This window comes from Mytilus galloprovincialis, chromosome 8 (assembly GCF_965363235.1).
Source record: "Mytilus galloprovincialis chromosome 8, xbMytGall1.hap1.1, whole genome shotgun sequence".
Taxonomy (NCBI): domain Eukaryota; kingdom Metazoa; phylum Mollusca; class Bivalvia; order Mytilida; family Mytilidae; genus Mytilus; species Mytilus galloprovincialis.
The window spans coordinates 30,454,282-30,480,736 of NC_134845.1; the positions used below are offsets into that span (position 1 = coordinate 30,454,282).

General features: G+C 32.5%; 1 protein-coding gene across 3 annotated transcripts; it reads right to left on the minus strand.

Annotated features, from left to right (window-relative positions):
* Positions 1-265: 265 nt before the first annotated feature.
* On the minus strand, positions 266-24,318 carry LOC143085535 (serine/threonine-protein kinase DCLK2-like). Of its 3 annotated transcripts, none has more exons than XM_076261927.1 (16): positions 24,155-24,318; positions 21,659-21,717; positions 17,566-18,281; positions 12,824-12,923; positions 11,845-11,964; positions 11,160-11,218; positions 8,334-8,364; positions 6,185-6,269; positions 5,360-5,417; positions 5,014-5,133; positions 4,440-4,586; positions 3,853-3,986; positions 3,009-3,086; positions 2,112-2,289; positions 1,282-1,395; positions 266-542 (listed from the first exon to the last, which is right to left on the minus strand). In XM_076261927.1, the coding sequence occupies exons 2-16, from the start codon at positions 21,705-21,707 to the stop codon at positions 438-440; spliced, it is 2,094 nt and encodes a 697-aa protein (XP_076118042.1). In that variant the 5' UTR covers positions 21,708-21,717; positions 24,155-24,318; the 3' UTR covers positions 266-437. The 3 variants fall into 3 exon arrangements, with proteins under 3 accessions (XP_076118042.1, XP_076118041.1, XP_076118043.1); XM_076261926.1 differs by having other exon boundaries at positions 21,659-21,728; XM_076261928.1 differs by lacking the exon at positions 21,659-21,717 and having other exon boundaries at positions 24,155-24,317.
* Between the last annotated feature and the right edge of the window lie 2,137 nt (positions 24,319-26,455).

Consider the following 26,455-nt stretch of genomic DNA (forward strand, 5'->3'; position numbering starts at 1 on the left):
TTTGGAGTTCAGCCAAACAAACTTCAAACCTAAGGGAATATTTTAACGTGAAAAGTAGCTTTCCAAAACAGAATTGAAAAATGAGGAAATAGGGGGGCCAAAAACAGGCCTTATCGTACCGTGTCCTTTGGATTCAGTACAACTTGATTGTGTTACATTTGTATTATTCAAATTTGGTTTATATAATAAATATTTGCATTTTAACCATGCATGGCTTTGCTTTACATGAACTAAACAATTAGTTCCCCCTCTTACCCCAACAAAGCTTTCCTTAGGTAATCTTTAAAAATCAATACACAAGTGTGTGAAATCTAATTCAATAGTACACTTTTGTAACAAGGATTGTTCCTTAACTGTTGAGTCAATAATGTGATTGCTGTAAATTGTCTATTGAAAGTTAAATGGCTGCCTTGGAATTATTTGTTATATTGTTATTCCTAGTAGACTTCATCTTCTTGTTCTAGTTCATCCTGTGGTAGTGTTAACGGTATTTGTCTCTTATGTCCTTCAAAATATCGTGAGGCTTTGTCCAGTGGAGTCGTCTGAAAGAGAGTTGTATCAACATAAATGATGCAAAAAAATTACTAAGGCATTTATTTAAAATCATAGGTATAATAACAAGTTTTATCCTGATTTAGAGTAATTTCTCGAAATTTGATTGGCTGATATTTTTGTAATAAATTTCAGTACAATTTTTATTTTGTCAATTGGAATTATCTCCCTTATTTATTATGTCCACTGGAATTATCTCCCTTATACCATTGACCTGATAAAAAATGTAAAAATTTGAGCTGCTTTATAGTTCTTGTATTGTTATTTTTTCACAGTTTTAGATTAAAATATCTAAACTATATTTGGTTCATATTTTCCTAATATTGAATTTAAATATAATAATATGTAATATAACAAAATCAGGATAAATTCGTTACACGGTGTTCAATTGTCCTAATACGGAATTTATTGGTCAATAAAACTTGTATTAGGACAATTGCACACTGTGTAACTAGTAGTGCAAGTAAAAAGATTATTCTATCCAAACATACTGGGGTAAATAAGCCAAAATACTAGATGAACAAAATTAGCAACATATTCCATAATTAAAGCTGACATTAATTTTCACTTAACTTTTATTCTGTTGAAAGAGGCGACTCCATATATTTTATAATTTTACCTGCCTGGAAAAAAAATATTGGTATTGCATCACACTTAAGTAATTAATGTGTGTCAAATTTTTATCTTAATTGATATATTACACATTGAAATAATAAAATGTAAACTTACAGCGACCAGTCTAATTCCAGCAGTACTTAAAGATGCCTTACTCCTCCTACGGAAATGTTTCTTCAGTTTCTTTGCTACTTGTACCTGCATGTCAGAATCGCTGGCCTTGTCATTCTGAAATATAAAAAGATTATTTTCTCACAGCTGAATATTTATGTAAATGCATTTTATTTAAGGTTTGTTGCAGATGATTTCAAGTTATTCACATTCTTTCAATAGAACAAACTTTATTTTTACGAAGGAAAGTGTCTAGATAAAATTTCATTGAAATGTCAATGTGATAGAAAATGTTTCCAACATCTTTGAAACTTCAGATTTTTTTCTGAACTATGGGAAATTTGTGTTAAAAAAAGAACTTTAATCCAAACATTTTAAATTTGTCTCTTTTCGCTTATAATTTCAACATGGTTTTCATACATAATATTTTATACCAAAGGAGTAGTAGCACCTGAATCTGTGTTTTATTATAAGTGTATTAGAATAGTGCATTGATTTATTTTTTATAAAGTAATGAATAAAATTAAGGACATTTATTAAAAAACTGAATATGTACCCACCTTAAAAGCAGCATCCCGAAAAAAATTAATTTCAACTATTTTTTTTAAAGATTTTTCCTGCTCTAACATCATGAATATTGTTTTCTTGTCATAAACATGCGACTTATGCTGTTGGCCCATATAAAAACATCCCTACCTACTTACCCAAATCTAAAAGGCATGGTTAGGAATATCAAACAGATTTTTTTAAGGGTGGCCTTAGTGCAGTTCTGTCATATATATATCCCATTTATATTATTTATTATCCTTTCAAAACCTAATGTTATGACTTACAATAATCCACTCATGTGACATAACCTCCTCTGCAGTTAACCTAGATTCTGGATTGATATCTAACATCTGACTGATCAGGTTTTTAGCTGAATCTGATACATCATCCCAGTAGGGCGCAGAAAATTCAAAATGTCCTTCAATGACCTTGTCAAATAATTCTTCTGTATTGTTTGTATCACTGTAATGAAAAAAAGACTTTATTTTGATAGGTTGCATATACTTCTGTTAACAAGTGTCTAGATGTGGTTTAATGGGTTAAAAATGGATAACAACTGGGTATAAAATCAGGGGCGTATCCAGCCATTTTAAAAGGGGGGGGGGGTCCCAACCCAGGACAAAGGGATGGTTACAACTATATGTTCCCATTCAAATGCACTGATCGTCCAAAAAAAGGGGGGGTCCAACCCCCGGAACCGGCCACTGGAAATTAAAGAGAATTGGAGGCATAAAAAAGCACAAGAAATACAGAAAAATGAATTAAGAAGTTGAAGAATACAAAAACCAGCCCCTGGTTAATAGATATTTGTTTTTTGACATTTCATGCTTAAAGTGAGTGGTAAATTGAACTGTTTAAGTGAACAACTAAAGGATATGAATATAGTTTAAAAACACAATGTATTTCTTGTTAAAGCCAAGAGACATTCTTCAAAGTTTATTTTAGTTGCAAGTTTAGCTTGAAAACTCTGAATTTAACTTATTCGTCAGAGGATAGATTCACATTCTAACTGTAAGCAAAATATCTGTTTTGAAGTTCTATACAAGTTAAATATTTGTCAGAGGTGGATTTAGAGGTTTTTTTCAGGGGGCCTGTGCCCCCCTCTTAGGCAATCAATGGGTCCTCTCTTATGAAAATTTCTGGAACCGCCACTGTTCGTGGTATTTTAGTATACAACATACCTTATAAAGGGAGGGAATCCACATAAAAGAATATACAGTATAATTCCAGCTGCCCAAACATCAACTTCTACACTGTACCTAAAAAAACACATATATTTTAAAGATAAATATTTGAAATTAAAGGCTTTATAACATGCATTTTTAGTCTGTTACAGAGTCTTTATCATGATAAATAATTTCAGAAGTATTGTTCAGTATATGGTGTGTTTATGCCCCACCTTAGGACAAAAGGGTTATTAAAGCATACGCTTGTCCATACATCAAGAAAAAGGTTTCTGTTCAGGCCACACTTAAAAATATTTTAGTTTGCCCAAACCCTACCCAACGTCGAGACATTGGGTAGGTAGGTAGGCATTTTCTTTTTTTTTGGCAAAGAGAAATTTAAGTGTCAGATGTTTATTGATCTTCATGCCTATCTGAATAAAACAAAAAATTTCACATCAGGACAATAAAAGATTTTGTGTAGGCAGCTTTTTTTCTGGGTAGGTAGGGTTAGGGCAAACAAACCTATTCTTTTTTATGGTCTGACACTTACAGTTACTTAATTTGTCTCAATCAAATGTTGTGATACTTATAAACTATGTTTATTACCATCAAACAAGGATCAAATTGGATTAGGGTGGCATCTTTCTCATTTTTCTTGAGTTATGTCCCTATATAAATGGAAAATTGCTGAACTATAATTTACTTTCCCTACTTTAAATGTTATCAAACTTCTTCACAATGTAAAAAAGTTCAAATTTGGGTAGCATTACTTTGATCATTCTTGAGTTATGTCCCTTTATTAATTATTGTGTATTTATCAGCTTTGACATTCCCCTTTTATTTCAATAATAATTCTTACCCCACTTCTGTGAGTATTTCAGGTGCTACATAGGTAGGAGTTCCACATACAGTAAATAACGTTTCATTGCAATATGTAGCAAGTCCAAAATCTCCCAACTTTAAAGATTTTGTTTGATCTGCGTGGTGTGTTACCTAAAAAGGAAATTTATAAAAATATAAATTAAAGTTAATAGAACAAAATATTAAGTTGAAGATTTTTTATATATCTAAAAATAGTGACACATTTTGTTTCATAGACTATTGTGATTTCAAGTCTGAAAACATCAAACATATTGAACAAGGGTACAGCGTCCGGTTTTTCATCCCTTAAAAGCCGGCTCTGACATTGAGATTTGTTAACCCTAAATCATTTTTTATTATTTATTTTCCTGTATACTTAAATCGAATTGCATCTTTTCCAGAAATCATGGAAATGGTCAATAACTACATCAGAGTAACCATACAAATGATAAAAAAAATCAGTTTTTTTTTTTTTAAGTCTTGAAAATTTTTAATATCTAAAATTAAATAGATGTTCTTGTTGCATGGCCTATTTACAAATACAATGCGTCTGTAGTGAAAATACCTATAGCAAATTTGCCTTACCAACAGATTTTCTGGTTTAATGTCTCTATGTACAATATTAAGTTTGTGTAGATATTTAAGAGCACTAGCTAAGTTGTGTATCATGGTGCTGGCATCCTTTTCTGTGTATTTAGTGGATGTGGAAATTGCATCAAATAAGTCTCCACCCTGGAAAATAATACAAGAGTGAATGTTCTATTTAGTACTGTGATAAACTAGCATACACATTTGATACTATCAATGTATCTGTTCTATTATAAAATAGATTTTGTTAATCATCAAACAATTGTTAATCACTTTCTTTTCTGTTGTAAATGACTGCATAAAATATACAATTTAATAAAGTAAAAGTAAAATAATATTTTGTTGACTTGTGTGATTTTCTAGGGAATGATGAGGGAATAAAAGCTATATTTTAAACTGTACAATGAAACAACTTAACAATTATAGAACAGAATGGTCCCTCAATCAACCAAGTCTAGATTGTAAATTAATTAACAAATATAACCTAAAACATGCCTTCATCAATGACTCCCAGTTATCATGCATTTCTTGAAATAAGAACTATGAAACTTGAGCATTTTTGGTAACTTACCCTGACATATTCCATGACTAGGTATAACTCATCCTTGGTATCAAATTCATCCACCAGTAGTATTATATTAGGATGGTCTACTTTTCTTAAGATGGATACTTCATTATCTATCATTTGTTCCTAAAATGTGAAGATCAAATGTAATTTCTCCAATGATTTAAAAGTAGTCAATGAATACATATATCCAAAATATAATTAAGTTTAATTTTACATTAGTGTTTCATTTTCTAAAAATACACGAACTTGCATGTTAATTCAAAAAATACTTATCCATTTAATCCTTTTATTTTTATTTTTTTATTAGATTATCTGGGTAATTTTTTTAACACAAATTACCATTTCTTACCTTTCCTTTACATTTCTCTTTTTCAATCACTTTAAGAGCATATTGTTTGTGTGTTTTCCTGTAAAAAAGGCATAAAGGTTCTTTAAAATTTGTGCTTACTTCCCATTACAAAATTGGTGTTGAGGTCTTAAACGGAGTTATCTCCCCTTAAGAAGAAAAATGAGTTACATTATTGACTTGCATAATTACTCTTCAGTAGTATAAAAAGATCTTTTTCTTGTAGATACTTTAGATTCAGAAATATTAAATTGTATATATTTACAAGTGCAATTTTTTGAGCTGTTGTTGAACAACATACAAGAAAAATATTAAGTGAATTTATGTAATTTCAAATCAAAACTTTCAGCCCCATTCCATCACATTTCCCTCAAGAATAATCTCATTGCAAAAGTTGATCAATTTACAGTAGAATAATCAGGGGGGGGGGGGGCAACTATATGTCCCCATACAAATGCATTGATCAGCCCAAAAAAGGGGGATCCCCCCCCCTGGATCTGCCACTGGAATAATGCTTGCATAGGTTGTTTGAGCACATGGTTTCAAAATCTGTACAATAAATCCCTGCGTCATAAAAACTTTGCATTGATCTATTCCTCATACTTTACCTTAAAATGTCCCAGCTTATGAATATTATTTTATGAATAAGCTAATTAGAAGATAACAATATTTGGTATTGCTGCATGCTCAGTGATGACTTGTAAAGACCTTTTAGACATTCTTTTTTCATGCTCTTATTAACAACTCATTGAAATTCTAATAGCTGGATGTTCAAGTGTTCTTAAATACATTTCTGTTATTGCCAACATTAGGTATAGATGTACTTACTTTTCTGTACACTCTTTAACAACAGCAAAATTTCCTTCTCCAATAATTTTACCAATTTCATATCTCTGAGCTAAAGATGGTGGTCCTAAAGAAAAAACTGAATATGAGGCATTTGTGATATTCAGCATTTTTTTTCATATTTTCACCCAAAATTATTAATTACTAAACTTTAAAAATCTATGAAGTTGAAAAGAAAGTCTTTAGCTTTTATGTAAATAGTGCATACTATGACCTTTCAATCTGCTGAATATTTTTTTTTCTGTAACAAAAAACACTGACTATTAAAAAGCAATGCTACATCTCAAATGTGTTTATGTCTCTCCTTGATAAACAGCAGTTAACCATTAAAACAGTAGTATTTTTTCAATAAAATGTCCTTTTGAAGACAACTGATTTATTTATCTCTCTTGTAAATATTGCCTTTCTCTCTGCTGAAAGCTTTCAGACAAACGTATTAAATTTCATGCTGGTTTTCCTTGAAATTGATTTTTATTGTTGGCAAAGTATATCTCTTCAACAAAGCTGATGTTCTTTTTAACTGTTAGTGAAATCTTCCATGTTAAAAAGAATTAATTAACTAACAGGAAAATTCCTAGAGAGTCATTCAAAAAATGAATAAAATAACCATCTTTTACACATAGAACAAATTCAACTAGAAAACTACCAGATAATTGATTCCAGGAATTTAATGATAGTAAAACATGAAATGTCAAAAATGCTTTTTATTCCTATTGATTTTCATTTTCCTGGATTCTTAGATAAACAATAATCCCATTTTATATCTAATATTGATGAAATGACATTCAAAAGCTCGGCCATTTCCCTATAATTTGATATCCAACATATTCTCTGATAAAATCTAATGGTATTGGATTTAGGTTTTAATTATAGTTTATGCATTACAGCTATGGGGGTAATGTTTATTCTGCATTATAGCTACCCAAGGTTTCTTAGTGTAAATCAACCTTTATTCAAATGTACGTCATATACATAAAGGTATTTTTAATCAAATGACACAATTAGGTCATTTTTTTTTGCTACATAGCAATTTATACGTTAGTGTGAGGCGCTAAACTATTGCCATCCCTTGGCCTCTGTTTTCTTTTTCCCTTTTCATCAAATTTAACAAAAGATATAAGGATAATGTATGGATTTATTTTTCTAAAAATTATTCATTGCATTCCATTCAGGCGAAAAACATGGCTATAAAATAAATTTCTTGTCTCTGATGGACAAACTTTAAAATTTCTTATTTAAATATTATGAATTGATCTTGGAGCTTACAAGGTCCAAAAGCTAAATAATCACCAAAATGTATGCTGTCATTTTATCAGAAAACATGTAAGATAGTTGAGCCATGGCGTTGTCAGTTTATTTACAATCTATGAGTTTGACTATCCCTCTGGTATCTTCCGTCCCTCTTGCAAAACTTGATTCTTGCATTTTAAGCGGTTAAAAAAAATACCCAAAACTTTCTTTTGATTATAGGATGATTAGGAAACCATCTAAAATTGGTTTTACTTGTTATATTGCTTGTAGTTTGCTTAACGTTCAGTTGCAAATATTACATGCATATTCAGGACTCGTAAGTTGATGATTAGTTTATTTACATGGTGGCAATGACGCCACCAAAATACAATACATCCCTTATCCCTATCTTTTCAGAAGTCTTTGATCTCATAGCTCAAATTTCAAATTTAATAAAGGGATGCAACAACACGAAATCTTAAAAAATCTTAAAAATCATTTGATACCACCATTAATCAAGGCTTAATACGAATAGTCCAATTGTGATGAAAATTAGCCATACTTGAACATTTGGAAAACATTGCAGTTGAGTGATACACGTCCTTAGAGCTTCTACATTTATAATTTTCTTCAACAAAAAAATATAGGCTTAAAACCAGTTTGTTTAAAAAATGCAAGTTCTAAAATATCTATATTAATATGATTTCAAAATAAATAAACGCTCCAAGAGGAAAAAGATAAGACATTTAAGTATTTATTTCCCATGTATCTAAATTTAGCCTGTTCTTGTGTTATAAATGTTCATCATATACCAATACACCTTTAATATTTCCCGTATATTACTCAAAAAGAAAAGCAATGTTCAAAAATAAATTACAGAGAGGACAACAAATATATTTACCTCCAATGCCATTTGCTGTTCTGTATTTTGGCTGAAATAAGTTTCGAAAGATTTATTGACATGCAAAACTTCGACATGTTGGTAAGAAATACACGGTCTGTGATCTAGATTCATTATATGTATTTCTAAGCTAGCTGTCGCTCAAACAAATAGAAAGAGTGCACACGCTGAAATGCGTCCATTTCTTCACTATAAATCATTTATTTTATGTCGATAGTTTTAAATATAAAGCTTTTCTTCAAGTATCTTAAAATCAACATGATCCAAGAAAATGTTTTCAAGGTCAGATAAACCAAACGAGACATATGTATACATGTACATCTTAAAATCATTCAATACACCAAATATAGTTGACCACTTGCTGATAGCTTCTAAGATACAGACTTAACTAAACATTGACAAATGGACTATGAAAATGAGTTCAAGCTCAGACGAACCATGCCAGGCAGACATGTACACAATGCAATCAATCAATGCATTAAGTATCTAAGAAATAAACTGAACCCAAGGCCGTAGCTACCCTTGAGGCAAGTGAGGCAATTGCCTCACTAAAATTTCGACACTGATTATTTTTTTTATACATATATATAAATATACATGATATAATAGTCATTTGTTGTTCTGTCTCAACCTTGATTTCTATAACTTGTCATCATTCCTTTTAAACTATTCTTCCTGGATATAACTCAGCATCTCAACGGGCGATGTTTCTCAATTACATTAACCTAGTAACGATAATCATCATAGATCTCTAGTTAAAAACAGGCTCTTGCAGAAAAAGGAAAAGCGACACTGAAGGTAAAGAAGGAATAATTCTAGTAACCTAATTTTGTGAACAGAGTCTGAGTATTGCATATAACTTTATTAGTACAATCCAAAAACGATAAGAAGACTGACAAATCAAGTACTGGTCTTCGGAAGTGGGCGGTCGTATTCATTTCTCCGTTTCTCCAACTTTTGACAAATCAAGTACTGGGCATCACAAGGGGGCAGTCCTGTCTGCGTATTCATTTCACGAACTTTAATCTTTCTCTTTACAGATAAATAAAATATAAATAATATGAAACATGCATGGATTAGTTTTTATCCATGTTTCTTTAACCTTAAAAATTGAAAGAATATCCCATATTTCAATTTGATATTATTGAGGAATGGTAGAACCTTTAACACAGGAATTCGTCTTCACTTATTCGGGACTACGGAATTTCGTTTCTTTATATTCGGAGTCTCTGAATCGGACACCACCAACCCCTAACCCCTAAACTTATAGATTCTGGAACTAAAATACCACCAACTATTTCCAGAAATAATTGGAAATTACGGACTTACATGTAAACGTCAAAAACTCCATTCCAATTTCCCCTGTACCCATATCAGATATACTTACTCTATAGATAGAATCATATACCTGTATCTTATGTCATTCTATCCCTAGTTTGTCTACTCTTTGTCAGCATAAAAGCGAGTTTAATATTTTGTAACTGCGACTGTATGATGGTGCTTACAGGAAAGCTTAATTATTTTTTGCAAACAAAACTGTTACTACCGATGCTGCTAACGAATTGCTGATGGAGAAGGAATTGGAAGAAGACATTGATCATTGTGTTGTTGATAATGTGCTACCTTTAGAAACATAGACTGCCTTGAAACGACTGAAAACTTGGAAAAGAGCATGCATGAGTGGCGCGAGATTGTGCGGTCTTGCCATGCTCCATGTTCATCACGATAAGGATATCAGCAGACCAAATTATGATTCTGAAACGATTTGACTGAACCGGCAATAGAAAAATTTGGCAAACTCTACTGAATCGATGTTTGTTCTATGTTCTGGCAGCAGACTCAAATCAGTGATATTTGGATGATTATCTTACATATAAATATAAATAAAGTTGTTAAAAATTTGGTGTTAGTAAAAGTCTTAAAATATAAAAAAATTATATAAAAAGTGTAAAAATTCAAAACATTGTCAAACTCTCTAAAAATGCCTAGAATGCAGGATTTTGCACCATTCATTTCATACCCTCCAAAAAAAATTTTCGCCTCGCTTCGCTCGGCTCAATTATTTTGCCTCACTAAAATTAGATGCCTAGCTACGGCCTTGGAACCATGAAATCATTGACCTATGCACCATGACAATGATGTCAAGGTCAGATCATACCTGCAAGACAGACATATAAACCTTACAATCCATTGCTTATAGTTTACGAATACTGATCAAAACACAAAACTTAACACTCAGCAATGAACCCTGAAAATGAGGTCATGGTCAAATAAAACCTGCGAGACATGTAAATCATTTCAATACACCAAATATAGTTGACCTTTGTATATAGCATTAGAAAAAAATACCAAATCTCAGAAACTTAACTTTGACTGCTGAACCATGAAAATGAGGTCAATGTCAGATGACGCCAGTAGGACATTTACAATCAATCCGTACACCAAATATACTAGACCTATTGCTTAAAGTATCTGCTATATGGAATTGACCACGAAAACATAACCATGTTCGCTGATCCATAAATTGAGGTCAAATGAAAACTGTCTTGACGGGCATATGAGAACCTTGCAAGGTACACGCATACTTAATATAGTTATCATATTGCTCATGATAAGATAGAAATTAACATTACAGAGAAACTAGCACTGTTATTGTTTTCAGTCGAAAAAGAAGAAAAAACAAATCATTTAATTAACTCCTGCCTCTGCTTCTACCGTTTGGTGACCGCCATCACTTCCGATTATTTTGTCACTCAGTTTGGTCAAACTATGGTGTGCGCTATACGTTTTGAGAAGTACACGGAAATACTAATAGTATATACTTACTGCAGATACAACTCTTAATTTGCGTGAAGCTTTAGGTGAAGCTAATGGTGATGAGGAACCTAAAGCAAAAAAGCAATCACAATTAAATACTGATTAGTTTTATAAAAATGCTTTTCATCTTCAATTAACTTCAAAAGAGAGTTCCTTTCTACGCCAGAATTCTGATCTGAGCCTATATAAGTCTCCGAGTTCTGATCAATATCATAAAAAAAACCTTGATACTTATAACATAAAATAAGGAGATAACCAGAGTAATATTACAAGACACTCAACGTGGATTTAGGAAGATCTTGTCTTGGAAAAATCAGCTTAATGACTCAACCCCTGCAGGATACCATAGATATTATTGACCGACTTCTGAGACCAAACAGATGTGATTTTCTTAACTTCTTGAAATATTTAACACGGTACCACAAGGATACTTACTGCGCAAATGGATGGAAAAGGACATTTTGAATGGTTAGGATACTTTTAGGGTGAGCAGTTAAGTGATCTGCACCGGTTCTGCATTGGCCTATCATTGACCATTTATTTCCTTGGTTTGTCATTAGCAAAAGCGTGTGTTGCATCGAATTCCATCCAATAATTTTTTTATTGAGTTCAATTTTCAAACTTCTACGAGTTTTGCAAATCACTTGGGAAGCCCTTAGTTATGAAACGTACATTTCAGATTTGATATACATACCTGATTTATCAAGACTTCTAGATGATAATGAACTTTTGCGAGGTGTTCTTGGTGATCTCAATGTTACCCTTTCTGATTGTCTGAACGTTGTATTTTTATATGCTGAGACTAATCTTACTTCTGAAATAGTTTAAGAAGTTTTATTAAAGAGCATTCCACTTGGACTATAAGCTTTGCCGTAAGGAATTATTAATGATGGCTTGATCAGAAAATGAAGCCAAATGACAGGTTGGCCAGTTGTTGTAGCATTTGTATTTTGTAGGCTATAGAGAATATTGTTGAATATTAAAATATATATACCGTATACACATCATTTCGTCTTACAAATCGATGTTATTTGGTGGACAGTTTTCTCGTTTGCAATCATACCACTTCCCCTCATTTTCATATAAGATCTGGAATACCGACTTGGACACTATAATCTGATTATTGAAATAAAGATTCTGTGTCGATGCTTCGCTTGAAAATATGAAAATGACAACTACAAATCAAGTTCTCCTTATCTTGGATTTTCTAATTCTTACCACATATACAAATATGTGTATTGTACAAACATGTCAAAATATAGAAACAGTTTGAATAGTGTTTTAAACTGATAAAAAGTAAAAATCTCCAAACCGGTGGACCTGATAGCTGTGGTTCTTTGTTTATAATTTCAGTTGATCTATGTAAAACGACCATAACTTAATAGATATAGGAAGATGTGATATTAGTGCCAATGAGACAACTCTCCATCCAAATAAAAATTTATAAAAGTAAACCTTTATAGGTCAAGGTACGGCCTTCAACACGGAGCCTTGGCTCACACCGAACAGCAAGCTATAAAGGGCCCAACAAATTACTAATGTAAAACCATTTAAACGGGGAAACCAACGGTCTAATCTATATAAAACTAAATCAATTTATCTTTTAATAATAAAATGGTTTCAAACTACACTTTAGAAGTCAATTTAAGATTAAAGGTATTGTCTATACATACCGTTCTCATCGAGGTCAAAATCATCCTGAGTACACCGTTCATGACCGTAAGCGATAAATACTGAGTTCTCATCTTTGAAAAAGTCATATAAAGAATTTACCTGAAAGATACATAAGACCTTATAGCTGTTTACTACTGTTGCCTTTTATTATGAATTGTATATATATATATATATATATATATATACTGGTATGTAACAATGTAATGTAACTGGAATTTATCATTTAAAGGTTTTGCCAATACTTTTACTGTCAAGTTATCCTTTGGAACATCTTTAGTAACTTAGACTTCAAACTTCGTTTCTGTGATCTATTTTTCGTCTTATGGTTACAATTGTGGTCTGTCTATTTTATACCCCAGATTTTTTACTAACCCTCATATTTTGAATTTGTACAGCAGCCAGCGGGTTCGATGTGGTTTAAACAAATTGTATCTGTGGCCTTACACCGTTTCTGACAAGGGTGCGATGAACATATTTTGTTCACTTTTCATTTGTTCTTACTTTCTCTCAAATGAATCAAACGTGAATCGAAAAGAGGTAGAATATACCAAAGGGACCATAAAAACAAACAAGTCGAATTTAAAACGACAAAAAACATGACAAGAGAAACAAAATACAGTCCACAATATACAACAAAGGACAGAGCAACACTTAAACCACCAAAAACTGGGGGTTATCTCAGGTGCTTCAGTAAAATAAGCAGATCCTGCTCCACATATTGCACCGTCATGATGTTCATGTTAAGTAATAACTACGATGATAAGTTTTATTCCGTGATGTCACAAATCATTTTACGAGGGTCTGCTTTGTAACATGTTTTAGTGCATTATGGTCTATTAAATGCAATACTAGCTTTCTGTGGCATATAAATTATTTTCTGCAAAGCTGCGTTACAAAATAAAGTGCATGGCATGATATGCCTCAAAATATCTTATATGCTTGTATGACGAGTAGTTTAACAGAATTCCTAATAGACAAATTGTCCTACTCTTTAAAAAATTACAAATAACACGGGATCTCATGGGTATGGATAAAAATGTTGTACATAGAAAAATAGATTAACAGATAACTTATTCATTGGACTCTAGACATTACTTGTTTTACAGAAATGCTTAACAATATGGAACAGCATATTAACTGTTTCGTGGTATGATGCTGGAATAATATGAACTATATATACTATAGTATTCAACAACAACAACAAATTATAATATAGCGGAATATGGTCAAGAGAATACTGACTATAGTGATAGGTCGGTTTGAAACTGTATGGCGGGTTTTGCTCATGGTTGAAGGCCGTCTGGTGAACTATAAATTTATTTTTTTTACGTCGGAAAGTTGTCTCAATGACAATCATACAACATCTGTATATTTATTCAATTTGGTATGTCTCGACGGGCTAGGTATATATATTAGTTTGCTGGATATTGACAAATTTTCTTGAAATTTGTGGTAAAATTTATTAACCAAAATGCGCTATTTATCGAGAATTTATGTATGTAGTCTTTAATTTTCAATTAATACATGTCACTATAAAAATATATATATAAACAGTTTGGCAAGGGGGTTTTCAAACATGCTATAAAGGTGCACACTGGTATAAATAAGCACTTTCTGACTTTTATTACAACAATTGTAAGGCCAAACTAGAGTATTGATTCCTGGTTTGAAAAATTATGAAAGATTATCTTTTGTAAACATACAAATGGGTTAAAACTGCCAACACAGCAGTTTTATATCGAACATTGGAATTCTAATCAATAGTTTCTCATGATAACCAAAACAAATGAGCTCTGAGGGTTGACGTATAATTTTTCACTTTAGACCAATGTGACTTGACAGATGTCTGACTCCGTGGTGACTAATCTATATAATGGTTGATGAGGCATCATTACAAGGATAGATAAACATTCAGCCTCTAACATGTAGTCTCAATCGCAGATTATTGGTATAAACATATATAAAAGTAATGCAGGGCAGGGACGTAAAGAGCCAGAAAGGGGGTTCCAACCATATGTCCGCATTTAAAAACACTGATCATAAAAAAATGGGATTCTACAAGCGACCGCAAAATAATTGTTTTAATGTCAACCAAACATAGATCCTATATTGTATCTGCCGTAGTCGAAGTCTGTAATAGCGTGTGATGTTCCTATAGCACTTATTGCAACTTTGTCTTGCATGGTAGCAATATCTGACGTTGCGTGACCTCCTTAATTTTATAACACATCCATAAAGGATCATGGACCTGCTGAATTATTTCAGTACCTCCATACCTTGATTTATGAGTCTCCATAATTCGATACACAATATACAAAACTTCGGCTCAGAAAGAATTTAACGACAAAAGTTTAATTCAACTTTCCCATTGGGAAATTTCCCTTTCTAAGTAGGCAAAGTTCCAGCAGCACCTTCAAATGAAATATATATCTCAGTTGATACGGATTTCCAGGGCTTGCGTTTCCTACTATGATTTTTTTCCTTGATAGGGAGTTACTGCTAACAAGAAAGATTTTACTTCAAATGTTACAAATAGTAACGGAAATTTACTAAAAACTGACAGACAAACCCAACCCAACGGGTGACCTTAGTCCTATACGGTCCTGTTACAAACCCTTCGTTATTTCGTTTGCTGTATATATACTGCATGTATGGAAATGTTCGTCTCATTGACCTGACACTTGTTGTGAAGTTTTACTGTGAATAACTCCGTCGTTGTCCCGAGTGGCATATTCCTAAGCAGCATTTAAAGTGTTTAAAGGTCTGTGCTAGGCTACCTTTTAGTGTTTCTTTTTTTTCAGTCATAATCTCGAATGCTTTTTCAATTCAAATATTTGTTTTTAATTACTTACGAATGACATAACTTGTATATTTTAAAATCGTTATTATATAAAATTTGCAGTTGTTCAAACATGCATATATAATGTAAGAGTTCAAATATACATGTAGATATGTAAAATCAAACGAATTGTAAGTGGAGATACACGGAAGGTATTTGGCATGTAAGTTGGGTATTTAAAAATTAAAGGCACTAAAATTTCTCAATATACATGTTAATGTCGGCCTTTAGTGCTTCGTTACAGCTTTTAAACTACTTCACGGTTATACGTGAAGCTTAATTTCAAATACTATAGTGAAGTAATTTTACAGTCTATCTTGAAGGTTTATTTTCAGAGAGTTCAAGAACATACCCTTGCTACATTTACTATTTTGTTCATATTAAGTAATTTTGCTGTGTATTTTAAAAGATTATTTTCAGAGTTCAAGAACATAGCCATTGCTGTATTCACTATTTTGTTCATATAAAGTAATTTCTCGGTATAGCTCAACAGTTTATTTTCTGAGAATTGAAGGACATAACCAATCGTTTAAAATAAAGTAATAAATATCCTAGTATTTCTTAAAAGTTTTTTCAGAGAGTTTAAGTTCATAGCCTTTACTGTAATTTACCATTTTGTTCAAATAACGTAATTTACTCGTATATCTTTTAAGTTTATTTTCAGAGAATTCAAGGACATAGCCTTTGCTGTTCTTAACCATTTTGTGAACAATGGTGGTTATAACTCAAGATTCTTTTTATACAACAAAAACTGTCAAATGTTTCGCGTCTTCCTGACAAAGTAATGTTTATACGACAACTGATGAATTTCCCAGTATAACCCCTTTTATTCTTTCGTGTCAATTTTTTTTTAAAATAGTAATTTTAAAAGTCTTCAATTTTGCCCAAAATATGCCACAGTAATCAAAGGGGTTGAATTAAATGTCTTTTTGACTGCAAGGAGTTCACTGTTTACTATTTCCTGTTTTCTTTTTCTTGTAACGATGAGATGTGGTGTGCTCGACAAAGAGAGAACTCTCCACCAGAGACTATATATGTGATACCGATCGGCCGTCAACAATGAACAAAACCCATACCGCATAACAAGTTATAAAACAGACTCAGAAATCACGAACACACGTCAATCAATTCAAACAATTCAAATAGAAAATTAATTATCGGCCTAATGTATTGTATACATGTACAAAACAATAAACGAAAAACAAATATAATATACAGCAACACACGACACCAACTGGATCACAGATTCGATCCTGATTTGCGGGACAGGAACACAAATAATATGCCAGGTGGGGTTGGCCATTTTTGCAGGCGTCGCTTTCAATTTTCCTTTGTCTTTTTTAGCCTTTTTAAACGTGTTCCACGTATAATCTCGTTTAAAACTCGTAGAATTTTGATATGACAAAAATGGTTCCAAGTGCAATGACTTTAATTGGAGCTTGAATACAGTCAATGATTAGTAACGTATTACATTTGTATTGCCGATATTCGAACAACCACTCCATATATGTTGTATAGTTAGTCTGCATTTCGATGTTGTCGATATTTCTAATTAACCTTTTAATCCAAAACCGGCTTTATGACAAGCGCTGGTCATTAAAAGGTCAACGTGACTAATTTCACTAAGTCATCTCGCTGATCAATCTGAAATTTTTAATTTCATGGTCAGTTGTACATGAGTGTTTTTCTGAATTAAGAATAGCCTATTTGATTGCGAAAATAGACAATTGGACAGATAAGAAATACATAAGAAAATCTAAGGTTTAGTTTTTCTATGTTGCCTGTTATTGCTTCTTAATGATAGAGAGTAATATTATTTTTTCCCAGGGAAATAATATTCCAGAACATTTCTTTCATTTGGAACTTATATTATGAAGAACTTTTATTTCATGACATACTTACTGGTTGGCCATCCACTGTGAATATTTTGCGTACAATTCCCGAATTTAACTTGATTGCTTCTGTAACATCATTCAAAACTTGTTCAAAAGAGTGTGCAGTTTTCTTGTTCAACAAAACTCGTACCGCTTTCCTTGGTTTTAACCCGTTTTTAATAACTGTTATCAGTTTTGGTTTAATATAATCCTTGCCATCACCCGAAAGTCCAAAACTTGCTGATAGTGGATCATCTTTTGGTTTAGCGTTTACATTCCAATTTGGGTTAGCAGTTTTGGCGTAATCCAACTTTTTAAAAACATCAGTTGAAGCACAAACGTAACTTTCCCCTTCCTCTAACTGGTTTAGGTTAGCTACTTTTTTTGTTCCGTCCATAGTAAAAATATGACGCACGCCATTCGGCAAAATATTTTTATCGCACAGAGGACTTCCCGTCAAATCAACTAACAAAGAATCTAAACAACGAAATCTTTCTGCTGAAACAGCATAAACAATTCCTTTGAAAAATCGGTCACCATTTCTATAGAAACGAACCTTTCTCGCCTTCTTCTCGTCTGAAGATTTCATTATACTATAGCGGAGGAAGTTCGCATGGGCACTGTGGGTAGGACTGCTACTTCGACCGCTTTTGCCACTAGTTCGACTGGAACTTTTAAATCGATCATTTGGCATAGGAAAATGGTCTTCAAATGCTAGTTCTGCCATTTCGTTTTCACGATCAGCTGAGAAAAAAAATTAAAATTAAATGTTTAATTTTATTTGTATAGGTAAACATATCAAAGTCTAGTTACACATTAAGATATTTTACAGACCAGTGAAACGTTTCAATATTGGTATATTATGTTTAAACTTTACTTTAAATCAATTCATCTTTACGAATATATAAATTAATGTTCTATGAAAAAATAAATAGTTCAAAATTTTGTGATCCTATGGTTCAAGATTTCTCTTTACTAACGGAAAGACGTCAGAGAATCGGTCTTGCCAGTGGTTTAGTAAATAAATGTTCCATTTTATATTCAACGTGTCTAGAATATACATGTATTCATCGTGTCTAGAATATACATGTATTCATCGTGTCTAGAATATACATATATTCAACGAAATAATCCTTTTTTATAACTGAAATACAATAAAATAACTAAAACTAAAATTCAAGGAGTAATAAAATAAAGAAGGTAAAAACCATAAAAACAGTGTACAAGAATGTTCTTTGTTAAATTATATATAAAGTTATAATAGGAAACGATATCTATTTGACAGCGTATTGAACAGTAGAGAGTTTTATGTATGTATGAAAAAAAGAAGTAAATGACACCGACTCTGCATCTTACATCATCTTACTAATGAATAGACACATGCAGGAATGAATGAATGATGATCAGAAGTATACCACGCATCTCGTTTTATGAATAGAAAAGAGACCAGGAGCTTCATCTGAAATATTTTAAAAATGATTTCGATACTTTATAGTACCTTTATCACTCCAGATTTCCTTTTTAATTTTTCTTTCTACAAGAACTTTAATGAAGACGGAAAAAGACCAAAATGGTTGTTCCTGATAGTCCAGTGTGAGTCTTTCTTATGATTTCAAATCGTCTCTACATAGCTTTGGGTCAAATTCAGAGAGTCCTGCATACACGAAAAGAAGTATAAATCAGCTTCTTGTGTCTTTTGTGTTAGAATGATTTCATAAGAAAATATTCTATCTATATTCACTTTATCCCAGCTTTACTTAAGTCAAAAGTACTTCTTTCTATATGTACCGAGCTTCTTTTACTTGCTATTTTTCTCTATTCTGATTTTCACGTATTCAGTACGGGTTGATAATATGACTTGTAATATAATGCGGATCAGATGAGGGGGTAATTTCCCAAATCCTTGAAAATTATCTGGAACAAGACAATGGTTTTGCCCTCCACACCCCCAAAAAAATAAATCACCCTCTGTCACATACTTTGTTGTCCAAATGTAAGAATCAAATTTTATCACAACCATCTTCTATACATACCCCCACCCCGTGTGTGTGTATTCTCAGAATTATCAAGGCATATACACAGGGAAATTTAAATCATGTGAATTTCATTTCAAACGAGCTTATACGTGAAATTCAAGTGAACTGATTCCACGTGAGTTTCACGTGAATCCGATAGGGAAACTCGCGTGAATTTCGCGTGATTATCACATGAAACTTTTTTTCATATGATATTTATCTATCAAAATACAGTTATTCAAATACAGTGAAACCTGTTAAAACCGAACCTCTTCCGGACTTTAGATTGTGTTCTGTTTCGCCGATGTTCGGTTTTATCAGGTTCGCAACGTACATAATTTGATATGACGGTGCTTGTCGGAACATATAGATCTGGTTTATACATGTTTTCGGTTTATGAAGGATTCGTTATATCGGGTTTCACTGTAGCATATATACACTGTTGAATATAATTAAAATCATGAAAAATGCATTTTTTTGGGAAACTGACCTGAAAAATTTAACATGAGATCTATTTGAATCTAAATTCATGTTAAATTCACGTGGTCAAATGTTGCCTGTGTAATGCCATGAAATTATAACTTATTTGTGCTTATATGATTTCAGTGACCGATGAAATGCTTGAGACGATATTCTAATGTTAAAACCCCCTTAGCTCAGGAAATGACATGTTTGTACGAATACGGAACTACTGTATACTGATGCGTCAAAGAATATTAGTTACATAGTGTGTTAGTGACCTAATATGATATATACAGGGTCAGTAAATTCCATATGGGGTGAGAGTGAAGCTCGAACCCCATATGGAATTTACTTACCCTGTATATATCATATTAGGTCACTAGCACACTATGTAACGAATTTATCTTACCGACTATCTTTATGTGTTGAATTTAGACTAAAGTTGTCTTATTTGCTTTCATAACACATCTCCTTATTTCTGTAATAAAGTGTTCAGGTGTTCAATTTTAAGAACCTACTTCAATTGATATGCACTAAAAAAACTAATGTAAACGATAGATATTTATAATAAACAACCTTGATATAACAATATTAAAAAGAACTTTCAATATTTGAAATAATCAAACAGTGCCTAAGTCGCAAATTCACTACTAACCTAATATTGAAATAAGCCCCGCCTCCCTACTAACCTAATATTGAATATACACGGTCTCCACGAGGTCGCTTTTAACCAATCATATTCCTAGAAATGTATAGGAGGTAAGATAAAAGCTGTTACAGTAATTAATATATCCATTTTCCATACCCTAGCCAGTCTTCTTTCTATATTTAGCATTTAGACTATATATATACTATACATTTGAGATAAAGATTCGCCCCTTTCCAGTGTATAGTTCAATACTTACGTTAGAAGTCATAAATATATTGCATACCTTAGACTACGTAAGACATATAGTAGTTTAAACTATGGTGTATAGTCGCCCATATCCAGTGTATACTCACGTCGGATGTTATAAATATATTCCATACCCATTGTATACTTATAGATAATATGTAGCAGTTACAGGGGCGGATCCAGCCATTTTAAAAAGGGGGGTTCCTAACCCAGGACAAAGGGGGGGGTTCCAATTACATGTCCCCATTCAAATGCATTGATCGTCCAAAAAAAGGGGGGGGTTCCAACCCCAGGAACCCCCCTCTGGATCCGCGCCTGAGTTAAGACTATAGTGTATATATTTTAGTAAAGATTGGCCCATATCCAGTGTATACTTGAGTTAGAAATCATATATATATATGCCATACCCATAGTACCATAGTATACTTCTAGATATGTAGCAGTAAGACTATCGTGAATGTTTTAGTAAAGATTTGCCCATATCCAGTGTATACTTAAACTAGTAGTCATAAATATATATGCCATACCCATAGTACCATAATATACTTATAGATCTGATATGTAGCAGTAAGACTATAGTGTATATATTTTAGTAAAGATTTGCCCATATCCAATGTATACTTAAACTATTAGTCATAAATATATATGCCATACCCATAGTACCATAGTATACTTATAGATATGTAGCAGTAAGACTATAGTGTATATATTTCAGTAAAGATTTGCCCATATCCAGTGTATATACTCACGTTGGAAATCATAAATATATTCCATCATTAACCTTTCGTAAAGTGTCATCTCTGTTCAGCTTAAATCAAACTGTTTTATTAGGAAGGGTATAAGTTATGAGAATAAGTTATTTGAAAACAGCAATTATAGCAATTATCTATAGTTTCTTTTTCTTTTAAAATTACCTACCCGAGAAATAAAAACTCAACCCAAGCATAACTTTTTTAAATGAAGGTAAAATTTAGACGACGGGATTCTTTAATTCACAATTCACTTTTGAACAGGATTGGATTTTATTTTAAATTTTACTTTGGATATGTCCTGGAGAGTATATTCCATATATGTCCTGTTATGTTTGGGTTTTAACTAAAAGCATGTATTCAATATCAGTAATATTTTAGTAGCTTTTCTTCATGATTTTGATTTTGAATAAAACAGCATACAGTCAAATAATATCAAAGTAAGAAATTGCAGACATATAAATAAAAAAAAATATGCAGACATAAAAATACGAGTCTTATATAATCAATACAAATATAGTTCCAGACTTTATATATGGGCGGACACTGATGCACATATATAGAAAGTGCGATGACTATTCATTTATTTGTTGAGTTTACTTATTCATTCACTGGATAATTACTATGTACTTTAATTAATCGCGTGTCTATAGTTGTAACTGTTATTACTGTACTCGTCTTATAGTTTTGGCCTTGTATCAAAGATAAAAGCAGAAAAATACATATTTTTTTTCATTCAATGCCGATAGTCCAAAGAGCTTTGAAATTTAAATTTAACTGTGACGCTAATAAAAAGTGTTATAAAATTCAAAACTTTCAAATATATATATATCACCTTCTAGAATTAATTGATATACTGGAATGATATTATCATAAGTCAATATTTGGAATTGTGCAATATTATCGCAAATTCTCACAAGTTTGACACTTTGGTAAATAACATTTCATCAACTATTTTCTTAAAGTGTACGTTGTGGAACGAATAAACCATTAACAAACCAAACAAGATCTTTGTCGTATGTCACGCCAAGATTTACACCGCGTACTAAAATGCCATTAAAAGTTGAATAAGTGATCGTGGTTATAACTTTTCCATTCGAGTCCCAATAGAGAACATATAACTTTTCCATTCGAGCCCCATTAGAGAACATCGCCGGGGGAACCCGTTCGCTCATTCAATAGATGGAGGTACGAAATTGCGACAAGTCCCCCTTACTGATTGATTAACAAACGCTCTATCAATCTAGTTCGACTTACAATGTCAGAAACTAACATTCGTTAACTTCAATATTTTATAAAAAATCGGCCGATTTCGTACCGCCGTCTATGAAAAGAGAGACAGATGTAGACAAGCAGAGTGCTGATTATGCTCAATCGTGCCGACACAGTGTAATACCATACTGACTTTTGTTATCGTTTGTTACCTAAACTGGTAGACCAAGTTTGAATAGTAAAATGGTTCACAGCATTTCAGGGTGCGATTTGGAAAACTTTCATCGGGCATTTTTCTAAAAATGAGCTACGAACGACTGAGACGGAAAGTGCATTTCAAATGTGTGACCTGCAAATTTTTTGAACGGAAAAGGGTGAAGTCACACTCACTATACTCAATATGAAAATAAGAATCTGTGGCATGATTCATTATGAAAAAACTCTCCACCAAAGTCCAAATGACATAGAAGGTTACCAACAACAGAAACCGTGTTGTGTAACTCATACCGCTTATTAGGCTTATATCATAAGGCCCCGAAATGAAAAATGTTAAACAATTCAAATGAAAACACCAACGGTCTGAAAGTGTTAAAAAAACAGTAATCGGAAACCTGATATGACCAACAGCAACTACCAACAACCACCGAATAACAGGCTCCTGATTATGACGCGCGCGCCACCCCTTCCCTAACCTGGAACAGCGGTGTACGCAAAAGACTCAAAGTGCAGAAATGAGAATACTCGCGGTTACTGGAAGTAATTTCCCAATGCGTTTTTTTGTCAGTGAATAGAGAAAAAAAAATGTCCCCCAAAAAAGTGTTTTTTTCCCCAAATATAACACAAATAAAATGTATTATTTTTGCATAGTCTTTCCATTGCACGCGCTTCTAGTAATCGGTCATCATATTATGTCATCGTATTTCATTTCCTCGCGATTTTTTACAAGATATTTATCTTAAATTAGATTTTTTAGATGGATATTTAAATGCATTTATCGTTCGTGTGTCTATTTTTTATGTTGTCTTTTTAAATAGACAAAACCAAACATACTTATAACATTACATCTTAGTTAAAGAATCAACACAATTGAATACTTATATACCGCCTTGACAATAAGATTAAAATATAATACTTCAATACATACATCTTAATTCTTTAATCTTTGACGACTTTGGCCGTCTATCAAAATATATAGTGCAAATATTTTAAACAAACAGGCTACCATGTGAATAAATATTATACTATTAAAACTTACAAGGTAATTTATTGGTATAGAACTCTTACCTGCTAATTATGGGTCCCAGTCCTTTGTAATATTCCAATACTTTATTTCAAGATGACTCAAATGCAGACGGCATAATTTCATAAATTAAGAATATGCCGGTCTAGAACTTCTGCATGGCACTTCTGGTCGATACAAACAATTTAACTCGCCTCGTTTCCAGTATTGATTCTATAGTATCAAACAATATCTTTAAATTATAATGATACAATTAACATGAATAATATCTTTAAATTTGAAGTGATTATATCGGAAATAATTTAAATGGCAATTAATAATTTGTTAAATAGTTGTTAAGGTTTGACGATCTTAAAAAAAATTATATCTGTCATATATTACCAAAAAGCATTCTGCTATTAAACATGATTTTGATTTTAAATTGTGCAATTATGCAGTGGCGTATATGAGGATATGCATAATGCACTGACGTATAGGAGTAGACTGGATAGGAGTTGGGCATAGGCGGATTTAGGGGGAGCGGGACAGGGGCCCGGCCCCTTTTTCTGGAAAAAAATGTGCTGCTTATATAGGGAACCCTCGGGCGGAAGCGTTACCGGAGCGGGCCCCTCTTAGGCAGTCAGTGGGCCCCCACTGATGAAAATTTCTGGATCCGCCAGTGTTGGGAGGGGGAGGGGCAAATTTCTGAAAGTGACAAGCAACGAAAAATAATTTAACCGAAACATATCTTTATAGTTTTATTAATCAATAAGTTATTCAATTACCTCGTTAAAATTTGAATTCTTGTTAATATTTTCCTTGACTCTTTGCGGACAACTTAGTATATCGCTGCGAGGTGAGCTATTCCGATCCCTTGAGTGGATACTCTAGATGGGCTAATTTTATTAAAAAGACAAACAAGTATAAGGTTTTTGTCCATTCTATATTGGTCTTGGTGAGAAACGACTTCAAGGGAAATCGACCCTATCTTCTTAACTCGAGAACTGCATCCATGGGTTCGTCTCAAGTCCGGGAGGTCGTGGTTAGGAGTACCATTTCGACGGGATAAAAGCTAAGATATTTTTTTACTTCTCCGCAAAGAATACAGCAGGTCAGTATTACATTCAGATTTTTTACCCAATGTGTCCCGATAGTGCAAAGCAAACTCATTTTCATGCTTTCGACGACCTGAATATTTGAGAACTTCGATCATGAATTCTGTAGTGCGGATTCAGAACATCTTTCATGTGGTATTGGATTGGTTTTTTTTGGTTTTTGTCTATAATTATATTGTCATCTTCTCTGTTTTCCTACACTTTTGAAGCATATTTTTTTTTTCAGCACAACACAGGCAGATAATTTTATTTTATCGTAATATTCTTATACAGACAAAATTAAAATCACAAAAATACTGAACTCAGAGGAAAATTAAAACGGAAAGTCCCTAATCAAAAGTCAAAACCAAGAGCTCAAACACATTAAACGAATGGATAACAACTGTCATATTGCTGACTTGGTACAAGCATTTTCTTATGTAGAAAATGGTTGATTGAACCTGGTTTTATAGCTAGCTAAACCTATCACTATTATGACAGTAGGATCAAATTCCATTCATGATATCTTCAACGATGCGTGAACAAAACAAACAGACATAATAGGTAAAAATGTTAAAAAAAAAAATACAGCAGTCAACATTGTGTTATAATCTTAATCTCGAAAAAAACCCATCAAAATATGTAACAAAAAAGCCGACAAATTGGCATATAGACCAAGCATATTAGCAAAAATGGAAGAGAAGAATACACAATTTTCCATAGCACAATAACATAATGAGGGGATGTATAAGTACAGAGCCATGCACGTCATATATGTAACAAAGAAACATAAAAGGTATAAAGACCATGCACTTAGCAGAAATGAAAGACAAGCAACACACAAGTTTTCGAAGTAACACCAAAAGGCATATAGACAAAGCACATTAGCAAACATGTATAAGTACCTCAAAGTATCTTAATAACAATAAAAACAAACAAATATTTAACAAAGAAGCACAAAAAGGCATATATCAAATTTAACAACCTAATTCACTGCTTTCTTATTTTTGAATTTTATTTATGTATGTTAAATCCAACCATAAACGATTGAAAGATTTTAAACATTGGAACCGGATGGGCAGATCAACATGGCTCTAATTTTAGGTAGAATCGCGCGTTTGGCGTCAGAATGTAAACGTCACACAGTTAGAGATAGTATAACATAAGTTTGTCGTTCAAAGTATGAACTAATATAGTCAGTAGTTCTTTATGCAGATCCTCAGCATAATGTAACCCATTGTCCGTGATGTTATTGTCTTCAATTGTCCTCTG